A 13,003-nucleotide genomic window follows, 5' to 3' on the forward strand; every position below is an offset into this window, starting at 1 on the left:
AAGAAAATCTTAGCGTTAGCTTAAAGTTAGCTTAGTGTTAGGCGCACACTTTTGCGCACATTAAACATACAAAAGTAAAACACACTAAAACCAAACATTCTCCATACTTACAAGAACTAATATTTTCTAAAGAAAGTATACTATAAAGGATAAAGCCATTACAGTTGATTACTCTGTCAAACTGTCTCTTTAATACGAGATCATGTCAGAGGAAATTTGTGTAGTTAAATGTGAAAAAAAATTCAGTACCCAAGGCCAAATTCTTTTGCAACATGAGATTTGGTTGACAGATCCAACAAAAGTTGTTCTAGACCTGTACTCTAAAACTATGGCCCTGGGCCATATTTTGAGCATAATATTAATATCAATGATGATAATATTTTAATATTAATCTTAAGTATACTAATAACATTATAACCATATGTCTACTGTGTAATCCTGTGCAACTTTATTTGGGTGTCATTGTAACACCGCACCAACATAACATAACATGACATGGCAACAAGCTTTTTGCAACAAAACATTGCAAAACACTATGGTTGCTATTGAAACGTAAAATCTCACATTGAGCTGCATGCTAAGCAAACAAGGACACAAACTTGTCTCTTGTCACAAACTCTCGCGAAGCGTGTTTTAGTGGTTTGGGGACCCAGTCAAGTCAAGTCATTTTTATTTGTATAGCCCTAAATCACGAAGAGTCTCAAAGGGCTTCACAGATTATTACACTATATTACACAGACTATTTTTCAGCCGACGAGAAGAGTAGGTTATTCATATGCTATGGAGTAGAAGTGAGTTTTAAGTTTAGATTTAAACATTTCCACTGAGGTTGCAGATCGGATCTCAGGGGGAAGAGCATTCCACAGCACCGGTGCCCGGATGGAGAACGCTCTCGAACCAGCAGAACACTTCTTTGCTCTTGGGATCACCAGAAGACCGGCACTCTCAGATCGTAGGCTTCGGACCGGGACGTAGGGGCAAATCAGATCTGAAAGATAAGAGGGAGCAAGTCCATGTATGATTTTGTACAATACTAAGAGAACCTTGAAATCACATCTATGGCTAACTTGGAGCCAATGCAGGTTAGCCAAAATCGGTGTTATGTGATCGTACTTTTTTGTCCTAGTTAAAAGCCTCGCTGCGGCATTTTGTACCAGCTGAAGTGACTTGATTCTAGACTTCGGGAGACCAGAGAGTAGTGCATTACAGTAATCGAGACGGGAGGTGACAAACGCATGAATTATAATTTCCGCATCAGACTGAGACAGTATTGAACGGATTTTAGCAATGTTACGAAGATGGAAGAAAGCGGTTCTAGTAGTTTTCTTTACATGCATTTCAAAGGATAGATCAGGGTCAAATATGACACCTAAATTTTTAACTGAGTCACTCTGTGTGATGTGACATTTGTCAATGTTCACAGCAGTTTTTGAGAATATATCACGGCATTTAGAAGGACCAATGACTAACATTTCGGTCTTTTCAGAGTTAAGACGCAAGAAATTGAGTGACATCCACTCTTTTATCTCAATGAGGCAGGCCTCCAAATTTCCACAGTTTAGTGTGTGAGATTCCTCCAACGGAAGATATAGTTGAGTGTCGTCTGCGTAGCAGTGGAATCTGATATTGTACTTGCGAATAATATCACCTAATGGAAGCATGTAAATACTGAAAAGAAGGGGGCCAAGCACTGAACCCTGCGGAACACCGCAGGTAACATTAAAGGGCTCAGATGTCATTTCACCATATTTAACACAGTGTGTCCTATCTGAGAGGTAGGATCTGAACCACGAGAGGACGGTTCCTGAGAGACCAATCCATTTTTCCAACCGTTCTAGTAGGATATTGTGGCGCACTGTGTCAAAAGCAGCACTAAGATCCAGCAGCAGCAAAAGTGATGAAGCGCCAGAATCCATTGCCAGTAGGAGATCATTTGTTACCTTGATCAGAGCTGTCTCAGTAGAGTGGTTAGCCCTGAATCCTGATTGCATGGATTCAAAAAGGTTATTCTCGGATATGAAAACATTTAGCTGCTGTGCCACTACTTTTTCAAGTACTTTAGAGAGGAAAGGTAGGTTTGACACAGGTCTATAATTACTTAAGATTTCTGGATCAAGGTTGGGTCTTTTCAGTGTGGGTTTAATAACGGCGGACTTAAAAGCTGCTGGAACTACACCTGAGGAGAGTGATATGTTTATAATATTTAGAACTGAAGGTCCAAGGACGCCAAAAAGACTTTTAATAAGTAAACCTGGGAGCGGGTCGAACTGGCAAGTTGTCGGTTTGGCCGCATTCACCACCTGTTTGAGATCATCAAGTGACAATTCACTAAAACAGGACAATTTCCCAGGACAGCCACCCTGTCGTGCATCTGTAGATTTCAGCCCTTTAGTATGTGTGGTATTAATAATTTCTTTAGCAATTTCTTCCTGTATGCATTGAATCTTCTTAGTAAAGAAGACCATTAAGTCATGAGCAGAGTGCGTCGAACTATCTGCAGTAGTCTGTTGCCTTGTAAGCGATGCTACAGTTTCAAAAAGTGCTTTGGGATTGTTCTTTTGAGACGCAATTACCTTCGAAAGATAGGCCGATTTTGCAGAGGCAAGGGCTGCTTTATACTTTAACAAGCTGTCACACCATGTTTGATGGAAAACCTCAAGCTTGGTCGTGCGCCATTTTCTTTCCAATTTCCTGCATTCTTGTTTAAGGGTTCTAGTTTCATCAGTAAACCAAGGCGTGCGTCTTTTAGGACGTGATTTTAGCTTCATGGGCGCTATTGAATCCAGGACACTAGTCAGGGTGGTATTGAAATCATTTATGAGTGAGTCTATCGGGCCATTGTATGAAGGAAAGGATGCAACTGCTCCAGGAAGTAGTTCAAAGAGCTCAGAAACTGTGCCAGTGCTTATATTGCGTCCGCTAAATCCTTCAGCTTTTTTAACACTACTTTTAGCTAGCACCTCAAATGTAACTAAATAATGATCCGAGATAACGGTAGTACACGGTAACACCATGATGTTTGAGGTTAAAACTCCTCGAGTCAGAATCAAGTCTAGCGTGCTCCCATCTTTATGGGTTGGCAAATCAACCAGTTGATTAAAACCAAATGCATCAATTAGAGAATTAAACGCAATAGTAAGTGAACTGAGTGGGGAGTTCATATGAATGTTAAAGTCCCCCATAATTATAATTTTGTCTGCATAGGTTACTAGTTCAGACAATAGTTCAGCAAATTCGTCTAAGAAAGTTGTGTACGGCCCAGGTGCGCGATAGATAGTTATTACATAAATTGACAATAGAGAGGACCGCATCAAAAGAGCCTCAAACGCCTTGTAATTATTAGAGGTACGAGGATTAAATTTGAGCGTTTTTTCAGAAATGAGCGCGACACCGCCACCCTCTTTTGACGTGCGTGCTACATGGCTACTCTCGTAGTCTGGGGGAGAAGCATAATTTAGCGCTAAATACTCATCCGGGCGTAACCAGGTTTCACAAAGACCCATACAGTTAAGTTTATAATCACGAATAATGTTATCAACAAGTAAAGCTTTTGGAGCAAGCGATCTAATATTTAACAGACCAAATTTTAGCTTTGCTGAATCATTTGACTTAGCTGAGCTCTTTGTAGTCTTTGTCGAGATCTTCAAAAGATGCCGCGGTTGTTGCTTTTCGTGCGCGCTGAGTGTAAAGCTTCGGTTGTCCGGCGAGGAATGAATGGTGGAATTAGTTACATCCTCGCGTCCATCTTGCTGCTTAGACTTCGCACGCTTCACACATCTACCTGCACGGCAACCACGCTTCTGTTTTCTGTCCTTACGGCGCCGCTGTCGTCGTTTATTAAGAGGAATAGCGGTCCACAAGGATGCCGGATCTCTTTGAAGTTCGCTCGGTATATCATAGGCGGTATAAAAAGTGCCCGAAAAGTCGAAATTTAGACGCCCACCCAACCGAATAAGTTCGTCCCTAATGTAAGTGTTTTTGGCCACACATGTGTCCAAAAGTGAAAGCAAAAAAGACAAGAGAACGGCAATAAATAGAAGATTAGCTGGAGAGCAACTAGCCGCAAGCATGCATCCATGCGCCGCCATGTTGCTCTAAAAGATCGAGATTCAGTCATTTTAGTTTCAAACATTAATTTAGGCTCATTTTGTTTAAGTTTTCCAGATGTCTTCAAAAGACAGACTTCAAGAATATTTTTTTTTTGAAAAGTTAAAGATCCCTTAGGCACTACAATTGGAAACATTGTCACTTTAAGGACCCTTGCTTTAAAAGACACAGGGATTGTGTGATTTTAGTTACAAACCACCATTTAGTTTCATTTTTATTAACAGAAATGTTTATAAGACAAAAGTTGTCCAATATGAATATTTACAAAAATGTGGAGCAAGTGTAGTACAAAAAGAAACACTGGATCTAGTTAGCTTGTGTATCATTACCAGTGATGGGAATACTGCCGTTATAAATAATGCCGTTACGTATTGTCATTATTTTTTGGAATAACGGGGTAATCAAACGAATCATTTTCTCCGGCGTTACAATGCTGTTACCGGTACTGACGGTCAAAAGCGGTGCGTTATTTTGAATAAAATCCTTTCTTTGCGCTCGCCTTCGAGTTGTTTAAGTCACGTCGTTTCAGAACATGTCACCATTCAAAATAACAACTACCATATGGATACATATCGATTATGAATATAGTGTTTACTATTGTGCCAAAAGAAAAGGCAAATAAGGGCTGAGTCGCAAAAAATGTTGCTGTTGTCATTAGTGCGGCAACTCATGTCGTTCGCAAACAAAACAGCTTTATGCGCAGACTCTTGAAGTGAACGAAGGGAGCCGGCTAACCATAAATAAACAGCTGGTTCCCTCCAAAACGCCTTTTTTCTTGTTATTGATTTATAAGAAATTTTATTTCAGGGATTCTGTTTTGTTGGATTTAAAAAAAGGGTTAAATTGTCTTCTTTTGGAGTTTTTTCCATCCATCCATTATCTGCACCGCTTATCCTCAGTAGGGTTGCGGGGGTGCTGGAGCCCATCCCAGCCATCTCCGGGCAGTGGGCCAGGGACATCCTGAACTGGTGGCCAGCGAGTCGCAGGGCACACAGAGACGGACAACTCACTCGCTCATTTACACCTAGGGACAATTTAAACCGCCCAATTAGGTAGATAGATAGATAGATAGATAGATAGATAGATAGATAGATAGATAGATACTTTGTTCATCCCCGAAGGGAAATTCACATTTCCAGCAGCATCCCTGAGCTAAGAACAATCGAGAACAATCGAACAATCGAGAACAATCAAAAATAACACGGGAGCTGCTGGAGTGGCTGCCATTCGTGACGGCGCCGGAAGAAAAGATTCAATTTGAATCATGTACAAACAAACAAACAATTGAATCATGTACAAACAAACAAACAAACAAAATATTCATGTTTCAATAAGTGGAGTGTTAATAAAATGGGGGGAAAATAATTTCTGATACTGATATAACCAGGTAAAACTAATTTTAAGTTACCTGTCCAAATGAATGTTGTGCCATCTCACCTTTCCACTTTGGAAAGTGAGAGGAAACCGGAGTGCCCGGAGTAAACCCACACAGGCAAGGGGAGAACATGCAAACTCCATCCAGGAATGTTTGACCCCATGAACTCAGAACTGTGCAACAAAAACAGTCTAAAGAGCCGTTTGGGAGCCGAGCCGAAAAAGCCGGTTCTCTAAAATTGGTCGGAATTCCCATCTTACATTAGTATTTGCGAGGAAATTTCTTGAGCTCTTGGTCCCAAGACACTACTTTCTGAGCTACTCCTATATGTGAGAGAAAGTGTGTGTATGAGAGAGAGGGGTGGTTGACAGAAAGAGTATGTGAAATTGTGTGAAAAAGTGTTCATGTTTGTGTGTGTATGTGTGAGATAGAGAGAGAGAAAGAGAGAGAGAGAGAGAGAGAGAGAGAGAGAGAGAGACAGAGAGACAGAGAGACAGATATAGATAGATAGATAGAGAGAGAGAGGGCGAGAGAGGGAGACAGAGACAGAGAGAGAGAGAGAGAGAGAGAATGTGCATGTGGGAGCATTTGAGGGATATAATGCGTGCGCTCTTAAGTGTAAATCTTCATGGAGGGAAACTTGAGAGGTAATCTTGGGATGGTGGCTGTCTTAAAAGGAGATTTGGGAGAGCCTTTAAGAGAATGGCTGGTGATGAAGGTCTTGGGACAAGGGGGGGACTGTCAAGAGGGGCAGACTTGAGAGAAACTTGAGAAGGTGGTCTTGGGATGGCACAGATATTGAAAATAATATTTGGGAGTACCTTAAAGAAGATGGCTGGCGAGGAAGGTCTTGGGACTGCTGAGGAGGGGAGACCTGGGATAGAAACTCGGGAGGGAGACTTGAAAGGGAAACTTGAGAGGGGGTCTTGGGGTGGCAAAAATTGTGAAATTTAAGATGGCTGGAGTGCAAGATCTCAGAGTCGATGAGCTTGGAACGAGTAGGGAACCGAAGAAAAAGTTATGGGAGCTGAGCAATGTTCCTTCGAATTTTCCACGGGTCTGAACGTTCACACAAAGTCGGTGAGCAACGCTTGAAACAACAGTGAGCAACAGCCATCCCAAGTGTGGCAACTAAGTCATTATCAAACATGTCCAAACGTGTCATCAAGTTACATTTTGCTGAGTTTCCGGCAATGCAAAAAAAAAAAAATTCACTTTTGAATGAATTGATTGATGTAGTATTGCAAAGGTTGTTCGGCCTAAAAACGTCATTTGTTTTTACAACAATTATTTCACAAGATTTCCATTCCTTTTTTTCCTGGTATCTTTTGTCGAATAATACTGACATTTTTGGGGGCTTATTTAGTCGGTTGCACGATACAGAACTGTATTTAATCATATTTTTAGTGGAAGTACAATGTTGGCAACAAGATTGGCTTGGTATAATTGGAAATTATTTGAATGCAACACAAACCTTTTCTTCTTTTTCCCTGTTTTTTTTCTATTTTTTTGTAATTCCTTTAAAAAATCTCATTGTGTTTATTTTTTTCCTAGCTGTTAATTTTTGTTCTCTATTTCCTTTTTTTCCTTTGTTTCTTTCTTTTCTTTTTTTTCTGGCTTTTTTTCTGAAATTTTCCTTCTTTCTTCTCTTCCTTTTGTTTCTTTTTTTCTCAGCTTTTCACTACTTTTTCATTTTGGTATTTTTTTTCTTTTTTGTTCTATTTACCCCCCTTCCTTTAAGTCATTTTGTGCACAATTTTGTTGTGTAGGGATTAGAGAAGCAAAAACAACCTGAAGAGCTGTTTGGGAACCGAAAGAGCCGGTTCTTTTTAGTGAGCCGAGCCGAAGAAGCCGGTTCTCGAAAAACTCTACTGACTTTACTCAACTTCGTTCTACTTTGACATTGACTTCAAAATACCGCATTTGGAAAACAGCGTCAGGGGAACCCGTGTATTTTTACCTTCATGCACCTTAACTTAATTCGCTTCTTAATTGGCAATTTCGAGCCCTGATTTTTGTGAGTTAGCTAGATTTTCTTGTGCGCTGAGAATGTGCGGGCATTGCACGATTGCGCACGCGCGCAGTTTAGAGGGCACATTGGAGCTGAGGCTTGTCTTCTTGGCAAGGTTTTAGATCAGGGGATGGTGTAATAATAGTCTGTGGTTTGCAATGATCTGTGGTCTGTGCAGCTCTTTGAGACTCCCTGTGATTAAGCGCTACACAAATAACCATGACTTAACTTGACTTGACTTGGCAAATCAATGTCTTCAGGAAACAAAACAAATCAGCAACGAAAGTGGAAGTTTGGAGTATTTATGATAGAAGTGGGTAATTGTCACCCGGGGAGAGAAATTTTGAAAGGGACTGGAAAACGGGGTAATGCCGTCATCTTTGGAAGGACTAAAGGCGCCCAAAAAATAAAACATTATTTAATATTGCTCAGAAAATTTCCAATTCTTTGATATACAACTTCTTTTTAAAGTTACAGAAGTAGTCACTTTCTCTGGTAACTATTTAAATTTACTATGGAGTATTTTAGTTACTAACTCAGTTACTTTTTAGAAGAAGTAGTGAGTAACTACACCTAGTTAATTTTTAAAAGTAACTTGCCCAACCCAGATTACGAGTAAGCCACCCAAAACCCTGCTGAAGAAGTCATGTCTGACTGGACCAGGGAGAACTATTGTAGGGTTTATTCATAGCTGTTAGTTTCTGTTAGACTCATATAATCATCCATCTGAAACAGACTGTTTGATTACCACCAAATTTCAAGTAGGTTTGTCACTTGGAATATGGGGTTACATTTTAAATCAATTCAACACTTGACACTTTAAATCAATTTTGTTCCCAACAGAAACCTTATGCTTCCTCGCGGTATGCCTACCGAGCGCCCTTGGGCTAGATTTCGAGTGCGGGTCTACAAGGCAGAAGGCCTGCCCACTATGGATGCGGGATTGATGGGCAAAATGTCCAAAGTCACGGACAGAATGGTCTTCATTGATCCTTATGTCCAAGTCACTTTTGCTGGACAACAGGTACCCTTCAATCTGCACTATGTGAAAGGTTCTGTATGTTCGGGATTATATGGCACACCTAAATACCCATAATTGTTCAGAAATGTGAAAGTGTGCCTTATAACCCCATGTGTCATTTATGTATGATACAATTTGAAATGCACTAAGTATTTCTTCTCGTGCGATACTACAAAGTTTGACCGAATTTGTGCAATTATTGATCGATAGAAAAACATCGTTGACCAAAATCGTAACACGTTTTTTGCCACAAGAATTTAACACGGAAAGCTGCAGTGAGAGTACTGAAACCTAAGCACTAGACCACCAGTAATACAGGCAACATATGAAAAAGCATTCGATTTTATCTCATTATTATACTATTTTTACTTGGTACCAAAAACGAATGTTAGAGAATGGAGAGAATAAAAAGTCGTTCCGAAATATATAAATAAATGCAAAGTGCGATTCGTCATCAGATACACCAAAGAGATGTTTCCCTTGTCGTCCTTTTTTGCATTTTAATATCTTCAGGAGGACTATGTTTTTTCATTCTCTAACATTCGTTTCTAGCACCGTGGGTTAAAATAGCATGATAATGGGATGAAATCTAATCCCTTGTAGTGGGATATCTGTACAACTGATGTTCTAGTGGTTGGGTTTTGGTGTTCTCGACGCCGCCAGCCGAGTTTTGATTTCCGTTGCATGCATTGTTTTGCGATCTTGGTCAGCGACATTAATCAACCGATCAATCATTGCACTAATATATACTGTAAGTACATAAAATGCACAATGATTGATCAAAACTAATGTAGCTCTTTTTTGGGGGGGAGATCCGCAAAGGATACAGTACTGTATAAATACAATTTGATTGAATTTATACCTCTCAGGGTGAGACATCTGTCGCCAATGCCACCAGTTACCCCGTTTGGAATGAGGAGATCTCCTTCATTGAACAGTTTCCACCTCTAGCCCAGAGGATTAGAGTCCAGGTCCTTGACGATACCAAGATGGGAGACACTGCTCTGGCCACCCACTTTCTAGACCTACGGCAGATTTCAGACCCCACGAGAAATGGTACAAGCTAACATCATTATATTTACAGATTTGAGCTCTTCAACGTGGAAGTTTCCATCCACAGGTTTTAACCCCTCCTTTGGACCATGCTGGGTCAATCTGTATGGTTCTCCTCAGAACTCTACCCTCGGAGACGTCCACCAGGTAACTGCTAATGGCATCTCCTTCTTTTGGTGTCACTCTTGGCTTTGAAATTCCAGAAAATATAAACACTAGAAAGTAGAATGAGGATAATGCTGACTCGCCATTATTGTCTTTTCCAGGCTTTGAATGAGGGCCTCGCTGAGGGAATCTTTTACCGTGGTCGTATCCTCCTGTCGCTCTCGGTGGAGATTTACGCCTCATCATCCGCTATCACCACCGACAGCTCTGTCCCGCTCGCAGTGGTATTAGGATCCATTACAATCATTTGAGATCCACGAGGAGGCTAAATGTCTGCTAAAGCCGTTTTCGGCAATCTTTTCTGTATCATGGACCGGTTCGTTTTCGGCCAGGCCCAAGTGTGGCATTTAACATGTTTGTACTTTTTCTAAAATAACGATAACACTAATAATAATAACTATTACAACATTTATAATAATAATAAGAATCATAATAATGATATAATGAGCATAAATGAACTGTTTAGTCATGTGGAACATTTAGATGTCTTCGTGATAATAATAATAGTAATAATAATGACAATAATAAAAATAATAATACATTCTACTTCAAAGCGCCTTTTAGGACACCCAAGGTCCCTGTACATAGAGCACCAAACACCAATAAAGCAAGAACAAAACAAAAATAAAACAACTAAGTAATAAATAGCAAATAAAAACACAGTAGATTTAAAAGGGGGCCGTATGTGAGGCAGATGACTATGAAAAGGCAAGTCTGAAGAGATGGGTTTTGAGTCCGGATTTGAAGGTGGACAGGGTGGCAGAATTCTGGAGGTCAGGCGGCAATGAGTTGTAGAGCTTGGGGGCAGAGCGGCTGAAAGCTCTGCTCTCCATGGAGCTGAGACGGGCAGCGGGGAGAGTGAGATGGAGGGAGGAGAATAATCTGAGGATGTGGGATGGCGTGGCAATGTGAAGGAGGTTTGAAAGGTAGAGAGAGGTAAGGTTGTAAATGGCCATTTTGGTGTAGAGGAGGACTTTGTGGTTGATTCTATGGTTGATTGGGAGCTTGTGGATTTGCTGAAGGGCAGGGGTAATGTGATGGCGAGAGGAGGTTTTGGTGATGATGCGTGCAGCAGAGTTATGGACCAGCTAAAGTTTATCGAGGGACTTTTGAGGTAAACCGTAGAGGAGGGAATTGCAGTAATAGAGGTGTGAGGTGACAAGGCTATGGACGAGGATGGCAGTGGTTTGGGGGGTGAGGAAGGGACGTAGACAATTAATGGAGCGCGGGTGAAAGTAAGCCGACCGGATAATGTTATTTATCTGAGAGTTAAAGGAGTGTGCTGTCGAGGATGACACCCAGACTCTTGAACAGAGGGGAGGGAAAAACTGAGGAATTGTCACTGGAAGGCGAGAAGGAGTCAACTTTAGAAAGGGTGGATTTAATGCAGATGAGAAGTAGTTCAGTTTTGATATTGTTTAGTTTTTGGAAGTTAAAGGTGAACCATTATTTTATTTCAGAAAGGCAGGAGTTGAGATCGGGTGGTAACATCAAACCGAAATCACATTTATTCATTTTCTGAACTGATTACCCTAACGTGGGTTGCTGAGGTGCTGGGTCTATCCCAGCTATGTTTTTGGAATGTGGTAGGAAACTGGAGTGGCCAAAGGTCCAGGGAGAACATGCAAACTCCACTCAAGGGGGCAGATAACTGGAATTGACCCCGGTAACTCTGAACTTTGCGGCATATGTGCTCATAACAACACACTCTGGTCCAAGATTTCAAAGTACAAACTCACCAAATTTTAACGTTATGTGGTCTTTGTGTCGTGTTCTTGACTTAGGGATTCATGCATACTCCAACTTTGTTGCCAAAAGTTTTTATATAATGGCAAGCTTGTTTACAGTGGTTTTAGCACAGGGGTTTCCAACGTGGGGCCCCTCTAAGGACAACTGAGGTGTCCGCTGACCGGTGCCTGGTCATTGTGATCTTCTAATAAAATTAATTTGGCTATTTGATGCTACTTCAAATAAATAACCTGTTATTAACATAGTAAAAACGTATCAAGTACTTGGGCGTCTGATTGCGCTAATCAGTAAATAAAAAAAGTATCTCTCAGCTTGAAAAAAAGTTGAAGACATCTGTTCTAGCATGACGTAGTTGACCATTCCCCACCCTGATTGACCTAGCGCCGTGGTTCTCAAATAGTGGGGTGGGCTCCCCTGGCGAGGCTCCATAATGGGGGGAACGGGCGCGTTTTGACTTCAATCTAAATAAATATTAATATATATATATATATATATATATATATAATTTCTGTGTGGTCTTTCTGTGTGAGCCGGTCAGCATTGGTCCACGACCCAGTGGTTGCCGACCACTGTGCTAAAGTATTGTTCTTGTATTATTCTGTTGAAGGTAAAAGGCACAATGGGCAGGTTGGGACTGAGAAAGAAGCGAGGCAAAAAGAAAGAAAAGAAAAATGAAGGTAAGAAAAACAATTGTTTAAACACCAAAGTTGAATCTCTTAAACATAATTTTGAAAGATATCTCACTGTGCTTCAACCTTTGAGTGGACATAGGTGACCTGATATACCAAAATGAGTCACAGAGACGCAAATGTCAAATTGGGTTTTTATTATTAATTGAAAATACAAGAAATTAGCTTAAAAATGATACCACAGTGGGCAGCATGGCGGCGCAGTGGTTACCCTGTGTGCGGCACAGTTCTGGGGTCATGAATCAAACCTCCTGTGTGGAGTTTGCATGTTCTCCCCGTGCTTGCATGGGTTTCCTCCGGGCACTCCGGTTTCCTCCGACATTCCAGAAAACATGCATGTTAGGTTAATTGGCCGGTCCAAATTGTCCCTAGGTGTGAATGAGCGATTGAGTGGTCTGACTTTGTGTGCCCTGCCCACTGCCTGAAGATAGCTGGGATGGCCTCCAGCACTCCCGCAACCCTGCTGAGGATAAGCGGTGCAGATAATGGATGGATGATACCACAGTCAATGCTTTACGATGAACTATTTTGAAGATATGACCATTTGAATAACAGCCTTCTGTCCACCTTATTTTAGTTAAAATGACAAAAAAAATCACATTTAAAGTCTTTACTTTTCTTGGTGTGATGTGATTAAAATGTTTTACAGTTTAAGGGATAGTATAATTTTAAAGATTAATTTTATACATAAAAAAACATACAAATATTTAGAAAAAAATAGAAAAAGAAAAAGAATTAGACCAACAGAGTGAAAGACATTTTTAGCACATATTTGAATTTTTTTTTTTTAAACGGAAATATTTGACTTTAATCGCTGCTTTTGTTATGTTCCC

The 13,003-nt window shown here is 40.6% G+C and overlaps 1 protein-coding gene across 1 annotated transcript in view; it reads left to right on the forward strand.

The window, feature by feature from the left end:
* The window catches only part of fer1l4 (fer-1 like family member 4), a 100,998-nt gene that overhangs the window by 25,487 nt on the left and 62,508 nt on the right, over nt 1-13,003 (forward strand). Inside the window, exons 13-17 of the mRNA XM_088337525.1 lie at nt 8,337-8,517; nt 9,384-9,570; nt 9,635-9,714; nt 9,834-9,953; nt 12,089-12,158. Of these exons, the coding sequence (XP_088193651.1) occupies nt 8,337-8,517; nt 9,384-9,570; nt 9,635-9,714; nt 9,834-9,953; nt 12,089-12,158 (638 nt within the window). The remainder of the gene's footprint in view (nt 1-8,336; nt 8,518-9,383; nt 9,571-9,634; nt 9,715-9,833; nt 9,954-12,088; nt 12,159-13,003) is intronic.

Source organism: Urocampus carinirostris, chromosome 6, assembly GCF_059441175.1.
Source record: "Urocampus carinirostris isolate Australia breed hairy pipefish chromosome 6, RoL_Ucar_1.0, whole genome shotgun sequence".
Taxonomy (NCBI): Eukaryota; Metazoa; Chordata; class Actinopteri; order Syngnathiformes; family Syngnathidae; genus Urocampus; species Urocampus carinirostris.